The sequence below is a fragment of the Balaenoptera borealis genome, assembly GCF_965194805.1.
Source record: "Balaenoptera borealis genome assembly, chromosome: 6".
In the NCBI taxonomy this organism is placed as follows: domain Eukaryota; kingdom Metazoa; phylum Chordata; class Mammalia; order Artiodactyla; family Balaenopteridae; genus Balaenoptera; species Balaenoptera borealis.
Window position 1 is genome coordinate 89,218,374 of NC_138863.1, and position 16,123 is coordinate 89,234,496.

Genomic DNA, 16,123 nt, shown 5'->3' on the forward strand with positions numbered 1-16,123 from the left:
AGGCCGCGATAGTGAGAGGCCCGCGCACCGCGGTGAAGAGTGGCCCCCGCTTGCCGCAACTGGAGAAAGCCCTCGCACAGAAACGAAGACCCAACACAGCCAAAAATAAGAAAGAAAGAAAGAAAGAAAGAAAGAAAGAAAGGAAGGAAGGAAGGAAGGAAGGAAGGAAGGAAGAAAGAAAGAAAGAAAGAAAGAAAGAAAGAAAGAAAGAAAGAAAGAAAGAAAGAAAGCTTTCATTTAAAAAAAAAAAGATGCCTAATTGAATCATCAAGTAATAGCAGCCCAAATATTCATATTGGATGTAATGAATCAAAACATAATTAGATTTCAGTAATTTCTGTAGAATCCACATTAGAGGAATGTTAAAAGGGGTTTAGTTTCTTTGCTTATATCTCAGTCAATTTCTGTCAATTATCCATTTTAAAAATGTTCAACTCTGGTCATTCTTTTTGGAAAGTTGAATTGTTTTATTTCATTTCAGTAACAAATCGGCATTCAAAACATAAAATGGCCCATTTGTTGATGGCCCACAAGTACTTTCTCCTAACTAGAAAGATGTGCCATCAACTAGAGAAGCTATTACTCTAATTTGAATTTTGGTCATCTTGGCCCATAGGACTGCTGCCTGTGTCTTGCTCCTAAGTGTTTACTAGTGAATCATTGACTGTTAGTGTAATTTCAATGCTAATTGTTACTTCAGGTTTTCAAATGGCTCAGCAGTAAGACATTAATGATTATTCATGCCTTAAGAAGGGCTGATAAGGGAATGAGATTACAATCTTGTACAATTTTAGCTAACTAATAGTGTAAATTAAATTTTCCCTGAGACAGAAAATAACTGACTTAGAAAGCCAAAAGAATGAAAAACTTCGTTCATTTTTAATTTTCTCTTTCCTGTTGTACAGATATTCAGAGTATCAGAGGGTTAGCCGTGGACTGGGTCTCACGTAATTTATACTGGATTAGCTCAGAATTTGATGAAACGCAAATTAACGTGGCAAGACTAGATGGCTCCTTGAAAACCTCAATTATCCACGGAATCGATAAGCCACAGTGTCTAGCAGCTCACCCAGTCAGGGGGTAAAGTATGATTATTTTTTTAATTTTTCAAGAATTTTACACACTTTTGCTCTGATTTTATGTAAAAACTTTGTTGAATTCAGAAGACACACACTCATACATACATATATATATATATATATATATATATATATATATATATAGGCTATACAGTCAAAAAAACAAATGTGAATATGGAAATTGTACGAGATCCCTGGTTAGAGATTTCTGTTTTCTGCATGAAATCAGATTTTTATATATTATTGTAAAATTTTATCAATTTATGTTTCTAAAGAGTGACAGTTCAGAATAAAAAAAAAAAAGATGCCAGGAGAAGCTGTTAATTTCATTTCAAATATCAGTTGTTAATAACGTATTTACTGTGTGTTAGTATTATGGTCACTGCTAAGTAGATCAGATTCTCCCATCTTCTGGCTAGTCATCATGTAGCCATGTAGAGAACTCGGGTAGGGCTAAAAGAAATTCTTTCTCCTGAGTGCTTTCAACTGGAATGATTGAAATCAGTTTGTTTCCTTCTCTGGTGCCTGATTTCTCCAAGCCAAGAGGATTCAATCTTGATGAATGACTTTAAATGGAAATAATTTACTGTAGTCATAGTTAAATATTCAGTTGTGAATGTAGGTGTGGGAAAGGAAGTGAGATAATTGTCCTTCAATGACAGGAAAAAGCAAGAGTGGTACTTTCTTCCCAGGCAAGTGGCTCAACAATCTGGGGGCCTTCCTGAAAAAAAATTATCCTGAGCCAAGAATTTACTTTAATATTAACTTTGTTCTTCAATGTATGCTTCTAGTCAACAAGTAGGTCTATATCTAATATTTTTAAACCATATCTCTTTTGAATTAAGGAAACTCTACTGGACAGATGGAAACACAATTAATATGGCAAATATGGATGGCAGTAATAGCAAGATTCTCTTTCAGAATCAAAAGGAACCGGTTGGTAAGTTATGTATTTTTTTTTTTTTTTATAGTTAATCACTGTAGTTTTTAATATGACAGATCTGTGCTTGTACAATGGATCTTTGACCTAGAGCCTGAAAGAAAATATTATAGATTAGTAATATAAATTAAATCAGAAATGTATCAATCTTATTGAATCCATTTGGTCCATGTAAGGTAGGGAAGAAACATTCTTTTTCTGGAAAAGAAGTTAAGTTTTTTTGATAAGAGAATTTTTACAATATTGTAAGTATGGAAGTTGCTTAAAACTTAATGTAATTAATAAATATAATATCTTATTCTCACTGGTGAATATCTGATACACCAGTTGCTATGGTGGCAGTATGATGTACTGAAGCCTCCTCTGATCATCATCATTGTGGCATTATTAATAGTTACAATGATTTGAGTTTAAGTATTTAATATTTAGTTTTCAGCAATTTTCACTTGCACTGCAGGGTATTTATTTAGTTTGTCATTCTACCTTTGTTAACCACTGTAACTCATCAGGTAAAATTTCATGGTGCTGAAAGAGAGCTTTGACTCATTCCCATAAGTGATCTTTGAAAATCAAAGTACAAAGATTCTTTTAGAAGATAAAGTTACATTATACTATTCTTTACAAATAGATATCTATACATTGTACTCTTCTTTTCAAACTGTAATCACTCTTTCCTCATATTCTCTTCTGTTTCTTTGAGAGGCAAGATTATCGTATTGCCTTAATTTTTCATCTCAACGTACGTCTTTTTAAAAATCCAATAATGAACCTGAATTTTGATATTATATTAAATGTGCCAGTGATGGAATATACAAAAGAAAGTCATAATTTTGCTTTGAATTGAATACTGTGTATTTTTAAATCTTGGGGTAAAATCACTATACCATGAAACTTTTCAGCAATTTTTTCTTAGTTTTAGAACTGTGGAAGTATACTTTCTTGAAGTATCTCATTTTTAATAGTGATGATTCAATAAAGGGATAATATCAACAAGATTTGCAATAAATAATTCTTTTTATGTGGTCCATAGAATAAACCTTGTGATGTAAAATGATACTATTAACAACTCTTTTCTTTGGACTGTGTTCTAAGATTTGATACACAATTGAAATTCAAGGTAGTGTTAGAAATTAAAGGTAAATTGAAATGCTAATACTTCTGTGTAGAAGATGATAGAACAGAAGAAACAAGGGACTCTGCAAGATTAGGACCCATACAAAGCACTTAATTTGGACTAAAGCAATTCAGTTGGTTCTTATCTAGAGTTGTTCAGAATATTTAATACGGAAAAGTGAGTATGACTGAAATAGTATGAGCAAATAAAGTCCTTACGTTGTAATGTGGTAGCTATAGGTTACACCAAAATGTTCATTTATATGCTTGTTTTTATAATGGGAAAAACCTTATCTTCTTTAATACTAAATTTCCATTTTCCTACTCAAAATAAATTAAAGAACAGCTATATATGAAGCTTATATAAAGAAAGTTTGTAAGAAAAAGAATTAGTGTTACTATTTACACTTTGTAGTTGGCCCTTCAGGTGTTATACACCAAGTGATATTTTTAACTGTGTATGGATGATGATTAAACATCTAGTAACAAATATTAAATGCCTACTTCATGTCAGTTATTGTTATATTTGAAAATTATTTTAAAATAAATTCAGAATGATACTGTTAAATTTTAATTTGTGCAAGATAGACTATTTTCTCAGAAATACCCCAGAACCTTATTACAAACCATATCTTAAGTCAGCATTAATGAGTATGGCTTGTGAGTCAGACATTCATTTATTCAATAAACAAATTTTTATTGAGTATCAGATTTTGTATTCGGCCTGTTGGTAAAAATTTGACATTATCCTTTTGCTTTAGGGGCACACGAACCTAAATCATTTTAGATCCCATTAAGTGAATTTATCTCAGTGACCTTGAGCAAATTACTGTTAGCTTGGTGGTACTTGCTTTCCTCATCTGTAAAATCAAGGCAAAATGCCTATTTTATAAAGTTCTCATGAGGATTAAATGAGGAAAACTTAAGAAAAGAACATCTGGCCTTTAAGAATAGAACCTATCAGGAGTAGTAGTAGAAAGTATATTGGGTCCAATAGACTGAAATTTGAATGATTTGATTGTGTGCAGTATTGAGTACGTATAAATGAATTCAGTTAAGAATAAACATAGAACAGAATCCATAGAAATCTAGCAGAGGAACATATGTAACCAAGTGGGGCTCTGAGATGAGCAGATTTTTATGCACATCTGTATTGTCTTGACGCTGATGCTAAGAGGCAAACAAGTTTGAAGTACCGGGTTCTGCTCTCAGGTCTTCCCAGCATAGCCCCTTAGGACCAATAGACAACTGGGCCCTCATCTCGTTCTAGAAGTTCTTGATGTGATTTACAAATAAGTATTGCTTACAAGTTCCTTCCAGTAACTTTCTACTTCAGGTTACTAGTCATGTCAACCAGGTGCTAAGACTGATGGTCTCTGCGATGCTGAATGACAGATTGTGCTGTCCATGTGTAAATGTGTTCCTCTTGCTGTTTCTCCTATGTTCCCTGTCTAACCCTGTGGCCATTTGGCTCTATAGGAGAGGAAAATTTTTTCCTCTATCTTTCTAGGTTCTTTTGGCTGGTCTAATGCAGGCATACCTCAGAGATATTGCAGATTTAGTTCCAGACCACTGAAATAAAGCAAATATCACAATAAAGCGAGTCACACGAAATTTTTGGTTTCCCAGTACATATAAAAGTTATGTTTACACCACACTGTGGTCTTTTAAGTGTGTGATAACATTATGTCTTAAAAAAAATGTACTTACCTTAATTAAAAAATACTTTATTGATAAAAAGTGCTGTCCATCATCTGAGCCTTCAGTGAGTCATCGTGGTAATGGCAAAGACCACTGATCACAGATCACCATAATAAATATAATAATAAAAAATTATGAAATATTGTGAGAATTACCAAACTGTGGCACAGAGACATGCAGTAGGCAAATGCTGTTGGAAAAATGGTGCTGATAGACCTGCTCGATGCAAGGTAGACTCAAACCTTCAATTTGCAAAAAACACAGTATCCACAGAGTGCAATAAAGTGAAGAGCAATAAAATGAGGTATGCCTGTAATTAAATTGACAGAAGGCAGATTAACAGGAGAAAAAAAATTAATTATGTAAGTATAGAAGCCCCGAAAGAATGAGACCCAACGAAGTGACCAAAGCAGGCAGCATTTATACCTTTTAGACAAAGAAACAATTATTTGTGAAGATTTGACAAAACAAAGGGGTTTGGGCTTGCAGTTCCAAAATAATGAAGTAACAAAGCTTATTGATACTGCTTTCTTGGCCTTGAATTCCCTATCTCTGGTGATAAGGATGCCTTCTATCTTCCTGGTATAAGGAGTATACTTTCACATGAGGGAATTAGTCCATGCTTTCAGGCAAACAAAAGAGGCTCAGAGTATTTTTCTTTCACCAGCTGTTTCTTAAGTAACTTTAATTCAATATAATCAATATGGGGGAAGGGTTGGGGAGACGGATAGTTTGGGATTGACGTGTACACACTGCTATATTTAAAATGGATAACCAACAAGGACCTACTGTATAGCACAGGGAACTCTGCTCAATATTCTGTAACAACCTAATTGGGAAAAGAATTTGAAAAAGAATAGATATATGTATATGTATAACTGAATCACTTTGTTGTACGTCTGAAACTAACACAACATTGTTAATCAACTGTACTCCAATATAAAATAAAAAGTTAAAAAAATAAATAAAATTAACAACTATCAACAAGAAAAAAAAAAAAATCAATATGCCAACATAGCACATTTTGGGGTGGCCTGTCCTGAACCCCATCAGCTCTCATTAGCACCTCAGATATTTCTCATAAAAAGAAAGAGCAAACAGAAATCAGTTGGTCAATTTATCTACTTATTGGCAAGTTTGGTTTTGTTTGTTTGTTTTTTTAGCACAGAGTATAAATTTAAAAACAAGTTCTTTTGAATGTAACCCTTATTCATTGCAACCCTGTTAATTGCAATTTTTGATCTATCCCAATAGGCTAGAGAGACTCTTATCTGTAAATTAACTATAAAAAATATTATTGGTGAGTAACTTTATAGCAGGAAAGTCTTATCTATATTGTCAGTTTAAATTATTTATTTGTGAGGAATGGCACCAGTAAAGACAATGCTGGTTTCAAGAGTGTTGTAGATACTGATTAAAATAGATTAAAACTATGTTGCATAGTAACTTTTTTTTTAAGTTAGCATTTTCACTGTGTGTGCTTGAACCACTTTCTTAAAATATATTCAGTAAGTTATATTGTTTACTAATTTACACAAAATACTGAAGTATTTCAGATTATTGTGTTTTCTTTTCTAAAAGTTCTTTTTTGGCTGTTTCTTTTTTTTTTCCCCTCTCTTAATGGACAATTTAGAGCTGTGATGTGGATAAGTGGACCAAAAAAATTTTTTTTGGTTAATACACAAATTTAAACTGCCTTTTAGTGTAGTATCAAGGTTAAGTCTCGTAAGGAAACATTTGAGAGTAGAAGAAGTTTTGAAATACTCTCAAGAATTCATGCCACTGTAATCCCACTTTATAAGTTTCTTTTAGAACTATTCCCCTGAGATGATTTGTAAAATGGAATTTTTCAGTGCTATAAATGAACATATGAATGTGTGAAAAAATAAGTACAAACCTGTTTTTGTTGGTATACAATGACTGTCATACCTATGAAATACTAATATACATAGGGATATTTGTTACTGTGTTATTTACTCATTGAATTTCACTGATATTTTGCACTGCAGGAAGTTATTGTAATTACTTTCTCATGATGAATCTGTCTGAGAGATCTCTGGCTTAAACTCCTGCCCACTGCATTCCCTGAACCATTTCCATGAAGAAAATTAGGTGATTAGGAAAGCAGGAGCTACTGTTCAGTTGATTTTTCTCCTTTTGCATATTGACTGTCAGATTTTAAATTATTTTTGGAAAAAATGTATAGAAAAATGCATGGAAAAAATGTACAAGATGTAAGGAGAAAAAACAATATTCTGTCTCGTAAGGCTGGGAAGTGTCAACTGAAAACAATCATTTTCTATCACCCTTTATGAAACCTGTATTCTCACTATAAAGTTACACCTTTGTGGTTGTATGCACTTAGCCTGGGATATATGATGAGGATGTCACTTTGGCAACAAAAATAACATAATTATAGTGACTACTTGTTACGGATTTAGAATATATTAAGCACTTGCAAAATGCTTTTCATTAATCATCTCATGGTAATCATTTCTGGAAGACTTTCTTACTCTTCGTTTATAGATTCAGAAACCGAGGCTTGTTGAAAGAAATGAGTTGCCTGTGATGAACGGCAGAGTTGGGATTCAAAACCAAGTTTATCTGCTTCCAAAGTCATATTAAATCTTAACCATTATGCTATGCCCAGAGAGGCTCATTTCATATAGTAATTACCTGACCTCAAGCAAAGATCAGGGAGTAAAACTGGTACTCTTTCAAGCATGGAAGGTGGGAAAGAAAAATCTAGAGCTTACATACTCACGAGAGATGTGGGACCAAGTAGGACACTGCAGTCAGCTTTTCTAAGCAGCCAGGGGTATGCAAGAACCAGTCTCACCTCTGTGTCAATGGTGCCTCACAATTAGTTATTTCTGAATCTTTAAATGCATGTTTTAAACAGTAATGTCACTGATATACTAGGCCTTCTAGTGTGTGGAGTTGTTTTCATATTTTAATTCACTGGATTTCCCTTACTTGTTTTCTATTAAATCCATATGCATGACATACTTGAAAGAGAAGTCCATAGTGATCTTATCAAAACACCCAACCTGGCATTTTATGAGTATGTATCACTGAAGACCAAGTAATTGCAGCCTTCAGGCAGTTTGGGCTAAATAACTTTGTTTCTGTTAAATACAAATCAACATTCCCATTATACATTGTTGAACTAAATATTTTCAATCAAGATTTATTGCTCAGTCTTGGATACATTAAATGCTTAGAGCAGTTTACAAAACGGGACTTTAATTTACTACTTAAAGACATTTCAGTGTTTAAAATGTTTATATATTATGAATTTTATCCCTCAAGCCTCATATAAAGCATATTGGCTTGTCAATCAGCATTACCCTTCATGGCTTATTCTTAAGAATCTAGTATAACTATATATTTTATTTTGTTGATGTTTTCTGTTCATTTTAAATGTAATCCCAGGGCTTCCCTGGTGGCACAGTGGTTAAGAATCTGCTTGCCAAGGCAGGGGACATGGGTTCGAGCCCTGGTCTGGGAAGATCCCACATGCCGCGGAGCGACTAAGCCCGTGCGCCACAACTACTGAGCCTGTGCTCTAGAGCCCGCGAGCCACAACTACTGAAGCCCGCGCACCTAGAGCCCGTGCTCCGCAACAAAACAAGCCACCGCAATGAGAAGCCTGCGCACCACAAGGAAGAGTAGCCCCCGCTCGCAGCAACTAGAGAAAGCCTGCGCATAGCAACAAAGACCCAACTCAGCCAAAAATAAATAAATGTAATCTCAACCAAAAGTCATTTGTTTACTCAACCTTCAAGTACACCTTCTTGAAACCTACCAAACATTTTTTTATTGTTTAATCATTCTAACCCTTATATGTGGATTTTAAAATCTATTCATGGATAATATTCATAAACACTGTTTACCATATCAAAAGAACTCAAGGACCTCAATTTTTTTTTTTAATTTATGACAATTTCTCATTTCTTTTTTTTTTAATAATTATTTTTTTATTTTGTAAATATATTTATTTATTTTGGCTGCATTGGGTCTTCGTTGCTGCATGCGGGCTTTCTCTAGTTGCAGCGAGCCGGGGCTACTCTTCGTTGTGGTGTGAGGGCTTCTCATTGTGGTGGCTTCTCTTGTTGCGGAGCACAGGCTCTAGGTGCATGGGCTTCAGTAGTTGCAGCACGTGGGCACAGTAGTTGTGGCTCACGGGCTCTAGGGCACAGGCTCAGTAGTTGTGGCACATGGGCTTAGTTGCTCCGTGGCATGTGGGATCTTCCTGGACCAGGGCTCAAACCCATGTCCCGTGCATTGGCAGGTGGATTCTTATCCACTGCGCCACCAGGGAAGTCCCAAGGACCTCAATTTTTAAAAGTAAGGTTAAAACAAATTTCTGGATATGTTACCTTGCTTGATGTAATGCAGTTATATATATACTTATTACTCAGCACAGTTACATTTATTATGTATGAAGCTTAATCAACATATAGAGCTATGCACCCCAAAAGAAATGATAATAATAGGTTACCAAAAAGAATGGAAGAATTAACAAACTGATATTAAAATTACACATTCATATACACACAAATAATTTAAATTTGTTACATTTTTTAATCTGATCATTTACTCATTCAAATGTTATGAAGTATAAAAAAAAAAAGTTTATGAAGTGTATACTAGGTTCCAGACTCTGAAAATAAAACCTGGGACACATTATCAAAGTCATAATCCAGTAAAGGAAAAAGACAGAAATATAAACCATTTGATGAGACCTTTAGTAGAGTTACACAACAACAAAAACCAATATTGTTTGTGAGTACTGTTTCTAGACACCATAAAGATAATGTAATTAGACACTATAAAAATTGAACAACTAATTCTTGGTGAGAAAGAAAAATAGAGGAATGAATTGTAACCAAATCAGTGATATTTTGTAACTTCAACTGAACCTTGAAGGAAACATATGCTTTTGTTTTTAAGGTATGACGGAAGAAGGGGCTTTCCTTATTCTTAGTAGAAAAAAAAAAACAGGCTTAAAAGGCACAAAATCATGATATATCTAAAAAACTGAATTATTCTGTGTGTCTGGGGAAAAAATATCTAATACAAGGGAATATTTAGGATAATATTGACAGGAACTATAATTTTAAAATATTCAAATGACACAATTCAGTGCTTTTAAAAATAGTTTGCTCTATTTTACCTATCAAGCTATAAATATAGCTTAGGGAAATTATAAAAATGATCTTTTAGAACAAAATACTTCTTAAGAAATAAACTGTCACTGACTCTGGTTTTCCTCTAATTTTACATGTTATTTTCACAAGGCACATAATTTTAAGAGCTTGAACTATAAGATAAATTGTCCCAAGTAACAGCTTGGGACATTAAGAGCTTGAAATATAAGATAAATTGTCCCAAGTAAAATGATTTATGTGAGGGAGAATGGAGGAGATGCTGAAATCCTAACTTGATACAATAAGCAATAAGGAACTAATTAACTTAGGTCTGTAACTGTGTGTAATCAGTGACTTTTTTTTTTTAATTCATTTATTTATTTATCTTTGGCTGTGTTGGGTCTTCGTTGCTGAGCACAGGTTTTCTCTAGTTGCAGCAAGTGGGGGCTATTCTTTTTTGTGGTGCGGGTGCTTCTCATTGTGGTGGCTTCTCTTGTTGCGGAGCATGGGCTCTAGGCACGCAGGCTTTGGTAGTTGTGGTGCGTGGGCCCTGTAGTTGTGACTCACAGGCTCTAGAGCACAGGCTCAATAGTTGTGGTGCACGGGTTTAGTTGCTCTGCGGCATGTGGGATCTTCCTGGACCAGGTCTCGAACCCATGTCCCCTGCATTGGCAGGCAGATTCTTAACCACTGCACCACCAGGGAAGCCCCATCAGTGACTTCTTAAAGTGGAGTGAATTGAGAGGATTATTTCAAGGAATACTTTAGATCAAGTTAAGATAAGGGCGATATAGATACTTGCAGTAGAAGAAAAAAACCAAAAAATTACTTCCTCTATCCTAGGTTCTCTGGCTAGGGCCCCGGAAATTAGACTGACAAAAGACAAATTAAAAAGAGAAAAACAGAGTTTATTAACTCGCATAGCACACATACATGTGAGAGAAACTCATTGAAGAGTAACTCAAAGGAGTGGTTAGAACTTGTGCTTATATAGCATCTTACCAAAGAACAATAAATTTGTAGAGAAATAAAAAGATAAAGGAAAAAGGTTTTAGTCTTTCTAGGAAGGCGTACTATGAGAAGGTAAATACATGAGGAAAACTAAGGAAAGATAAGGGTCATTTCGGTAACTTTTGTTACGTAGATTCCTCTCATTGCTGTCTCTGGGCTGGTAAATCTAGACCTGTCTCTGGTGATTAAGAGGCTAAGCCCGCTTTCAGCAAAAAGGGAGGGCAGAGAGCTTTGATTTTTGGTGTCTGTTGTTTCTTAATTATCTCCAGGACAAAATAATCTTTAAACCAAAGAGGTCTATTTTGGAGTGGCATATTCTGATGCCCTACATACTCAACTTTTTGTTGAATAATATTTTTTAATTGAAATTTTTATTGAGGTAATTTTAGATACACATGCAGTTATAAAAAATAATGCAGAGGGGTTCCATGTATACTTTATCTAATTTTCCCCAATTGGAATATTATGTAAAACTACAGTAAAATATTACAACTCAGATATTGACCTTAATATAATCCATCAATCTTATTCAGATTATGTATTATTAGTATTCATTTGTGTGTTTGTATATTTAGATCTGTACAATTTTATAACATGTACAGGTTGCTGTATCCAATATCAGAGTCAAAATACTGAATAAACTGAACCGAGTTCTGTGGATAAGTGGATGGAAAAAAAAAAAAAGCAAAATAAGATAATGAATAATCCCAATATCACAACAATCCTTCCTGATGCCCTTTTATAACCACACCTACCCCCTCCTCCCCCTTTTTTTCCTCCCCACACTATCTTCCATTTCTAAAATTTTGTCATTTTAAAATGTTATGTAAGTGGAATCATACAGTATGTAAGCTTTTGGGTTGACTTTTTTCCACTCAGCATTTATCCTTGTAGAGTCATCAAAATTGTTGCATGTATCAGTAGTTTGTTGTTGTTGTTGTTTTCTTTCCTTTTTAACGCTGAGTAGTATGCCATGGTATGGCATACCACAGTTTACCTAAACATTCTCCTGTTGAAGGAAATGGGATGATTCCATTTTTTGACTGAAGCCAAATCTGGCCTCCATATGCCAACACTGAATTAAATCTCGGAGACAGAGTTTTGGGTGAAGTAGAAAAGAATAGCTTTATAACTTTGCCAGGCAAAGGGGGCCCACAGCAGGCTAATGCCCTCAAAACTGTGTGTCTCCACCTTGCGGGGGAGGGGGGTGGCGGTGTGAGGAGTCTTATAGTCCTGGGGCAGGGTTGCTGATTAAGATCAGGGTATGGTAAGTGCAGGGCCCGCATTCCTTCAGTTCAGACCTCTGGAATGAAGAGTGCTTCGTCAAGCAGGTAACGTCTTCCATTTGGTGGGGGCTTTAGTTCTGCAGAAGAGCTCAAAGATAATGTTATGTGTGTCCCTTGAGGGGGAACCAGGACGCTGCCCCAAGACTGCACTATTGTCTCTTGACTGCTTCCTTATCTCCACATCCCCTCCCTTCCCTGATTAGCAGCTGTTTGAACCTGCCCTTTGGAACTCAGGGAAGGGGACACAGAAAGGCTTTTGTGCCCAGGAGGCCCATAGGGTCCTGCTCCATTTCATGACTACTACAAATAAAGCTGTTATAAACATTCATGTACAAGTTTTTGTGTGAACATCCATTTTCATTTCTCTGGGATAAATTCCCAGGAGTGCAATTAGTGGGACCTATGGTAATAATATGCTTAGTTTCATAAGAAACTGCCCAGTTCTTTTCCAGAACCATTCCAGTACCATTTTATATTCCAACCAGCAATGTGTCAGTGATATAGTTTTTTCCTGCATCTTTGCCAGCATTTATTTTTGTCACTAGCTTTATTGTAGTCATTCTTATAAGTGTGTAGTGATACTCATTGTCATTTTAGTTTGCATTTTCCTGTGACGTTGAAGATCTTTTTCATGTACTTACTTGCCATATGTATATCTTCTGTGAGATTTCTGTTCATTTATTTTCCCCGTTTTATAATTCGATTTTTTTTAAACTATTGAGTTTTGAGAGTTCTTTTCAAGATCCTAGTCTTTTGATGGATATATGGATTGCAAATACTTTGTCCCAGGCTGAAGCATATTTCTGATTGGCTTTCATAGAACAAACATATCTAATTTTGATGTATCTGTATAATTGAGAAAATACTGTATTAAAAATTAAGTGCACAATCTGAGTATTTCTCATTATTAAATTATCTCAAAATTATCAGTTGTAGGGATTACCAGAGAGATGGTTGTAAATTTTAAAAATAGGATTTTAACTTGAAAGGGAAATACAAAAACCTATACTACCAATAAATAGGTAGCATTTATTAAGTACATCTATGTGCCAGACACTAGGATATGAGGCAATTATTCTTATTATTACAACCTCACAATGGTGAAGTGAGTGTATAGCCACTAAAGGCTACCTAGCCTTCTGTCAGATCAACCCAGAGACGCTTAGACGCTCAGTTAATATTTGTGTTCACTTCAGAGAGAATCCAGGGACACAAACAGTAATTTGGGCTTCCTCAGGATATTTATTCTTTTTTTTTAATAGGTCTTTATTGGAATATAATTGCTTCACAATACTGTGTTAGTTTCTGTTGTACAACAAAGTGAATCAGCTATACATATACATATATCCCCATATGCCCTCCCTCTTGAGCCTCCCTCCAATCCTCCCTATCCCACCCCTCTAGGTCATCGCAAAACACTGAGCTGATCTCCCTGTGCTATGCTGCTGCTTCCCACTAGCTATCTATTTTACATTTGGTAGTGTATATATGTTGATGCTACTCTCACTTCGCCGCAGCTTCCCCTTCCCCAACCCCCTAAACCATAAACAAGACGAAAAGACAACCCTCAGAATGGGAGAAAATATTTGCAAATGAAACGACAGACAAAGGATGAATCTCCAAAATATACAAACAGCTCATGGAGTACAATATCAAAAAAACAAGCAATTCAATTAAAAAATTGGTGGAAGACCTAAATAGACATATCACCAAAGAAGACATACAGATGTCCAAGAGGCACATGAAAAGATGCTCAACATCACTAATTATTAGAGAAATGCAAATCAAAACTGCAATGAGGTATCACTTCACACCAGTCAGGATATTTATTCTTTAACTTACAAAATCTAAGTATTCTCAGAAGGGATAAAACATTTCTTGAGATAGCCTAATTGTGAGTAGGCAATTAATCCTATTCTACTTCTCCATGGAATAACAATGGTCCTTTGAAGCTAAAAGTTCAATGTTTCAGAGAAAGTGCTGCCCCAGGAATAATCATGGCTGTTTTGGTGTACTCTGGAAAGATCTCCATTTTGGAATACCCAGAACAATATAATTATTCTACAAGTATAGTAGGCCATACAACTTTACAATATTTTCCCGTTTTTTGTGTTTTCAATAGCCAGTTTCTACAACTTTCACAATTCCAGAAGCAGAAGTTGTGTTCTATTGTCTGAAGATAACACTACAAAGAAAATATTTAGAAGATTTCAATGTTATTTATACGTGTCTAGAGGCCTTGAAGTTAATCATCTACATTTAAATATCCATAGTATGTTTTTTTCCCTATCTACATCTTTAGTATTCCTCTGTCTCCAAAGATCTCATCATGACCCACTTTCCAGCAAAATTTAAAAGGCCTCATTGAACTTTTTAAATTCAAATTTAAAAGATTATAAAAATATGCAGTGTTTAAAAGAAATTTCTTAAATTTTGTATTCCAAAATGACCTGGAGAGATTTCTTAAAAATACTAATGCCTGGGACCAACATAAACCAATTAAATTAGAATTTCTGTGATTGGGATCGGTATTTTTAATAGCTTTCCAGATAGTTATAATGCACTGCTAGGGATGAAAATTTTGAAATTAAATCTGACAAGTGATGGAAAAAATTAGATAGTTACTATCCCTAGAAAGCCTCAATTTAAAAAATTTTTTCTATATATTTGCATTTTTGTTTTAATTCCACATTGCATGGTATATTGATTTTATTTTGAGTGATATAAAAAAGAAAAGAAATGAGACACATAAAAATGAACTTTCCAGTCTCAATTGTAACAACACTTAAAGCTTAATGGACTTAATTTTTTTAGTGATATTTGGAAAATATAGTTAGATTATATTTTTTAAAAATGTGTAGTTGTGTCTTATATCAGTGTATGGAATGTTCCTACTATGAGAGCAGTTACATAAGTTTCACAAGTTACATTGTCTAAATTAAAAAATAAGCTGGTTTAAATCAAAATGTTCAAATAAAATATTAAGTGAAATCTTTGGTTTAAAATAACGAATGTTAGAATCAAAGCAGATGGATTACCTCTGCATTTTTATAATAGAAAAGATAGGTAAAAAGGTAGGTTTTTCTTTTCATGAAGGTTTTTCAGTTTAGGTGATGACTTTCCTTCCATTGATATACCTATTATATTATTTAATCTTGATTTTCTCTTTTGATTACCAGATCCAGATGATTTTAAAAATAAATATGTCTGGCAGAAATGACTCTATATTACTAATGGCATATTCTTCAGACAGACCTTACAGCGCTTTTGAAGATTTTTTAATCTTTGTTACCCATTCTGAGGATCTTCTAGTACAGACGTAATTATATTTCTCTGCACAGGTTCCAGGACAGATTTATAGACATGCTTATATTTGATCTGTTTTCTCATGGCTCTTGACTTAGTGTGCTAAAATCACTGAGTAGCTTCAATTGCATCAAAACCACTATTAGTTTACTGCTTAATGATTTATCTTTTGAAATAGCACAACAGAGATCTGACTCAGAAATTATTCCAATAGATGGATACCAATTAATTCTTCAATGTTATTAAGACCTAAACGTAATAACAAAGTTTAAAAATTTTATGTAAAAACATTTATATTAATGAAGTTTATAAATATGTACTTCTAAACATGCTCATCTATGAATTTAAAACGTATATCATCAGTTTCTTGAATTCATAATAGGATTTTTAAAATATTTCAATTCTCTTGTAAACACCTGGAAATAAACATGCTCAAGGGCATTCTGGGGTTAAGCTAATATATCTGACAGGAGAGAAGGTATATGTAGGTGGCTAGGTGACATATCACATACATATATAGATTAAAATAGGAAC

The 16,123-nt window shown here is 34.3% G+C and overlaps 1 protein-coding gene across 1 annotated transcript in view; it reads left to right on the forward strand.

Moving 5' to 3' along the window:
- The window catches only part of LRP1B (LDL receptor related protein 1B), a 1,905,856-nt gene that overhangs the window by 1,270,683 nt on the left and 619,050 nt on the right, over nt 1-16,123 (forward strand). The window contains exons 31-32 of the mRNA XM_082395829.1: nt 906-1,080; nt 1,925-2,019. Of these exons, the coding sequence (XP_082251955.1) occupies nt 906-1,080; nt 1,925-2,019 (270 nt within the window). The remainder of the gene's footprint in view (nt 1-905; nt 1,081-1,924; nt 2,020-16,123) is intronic.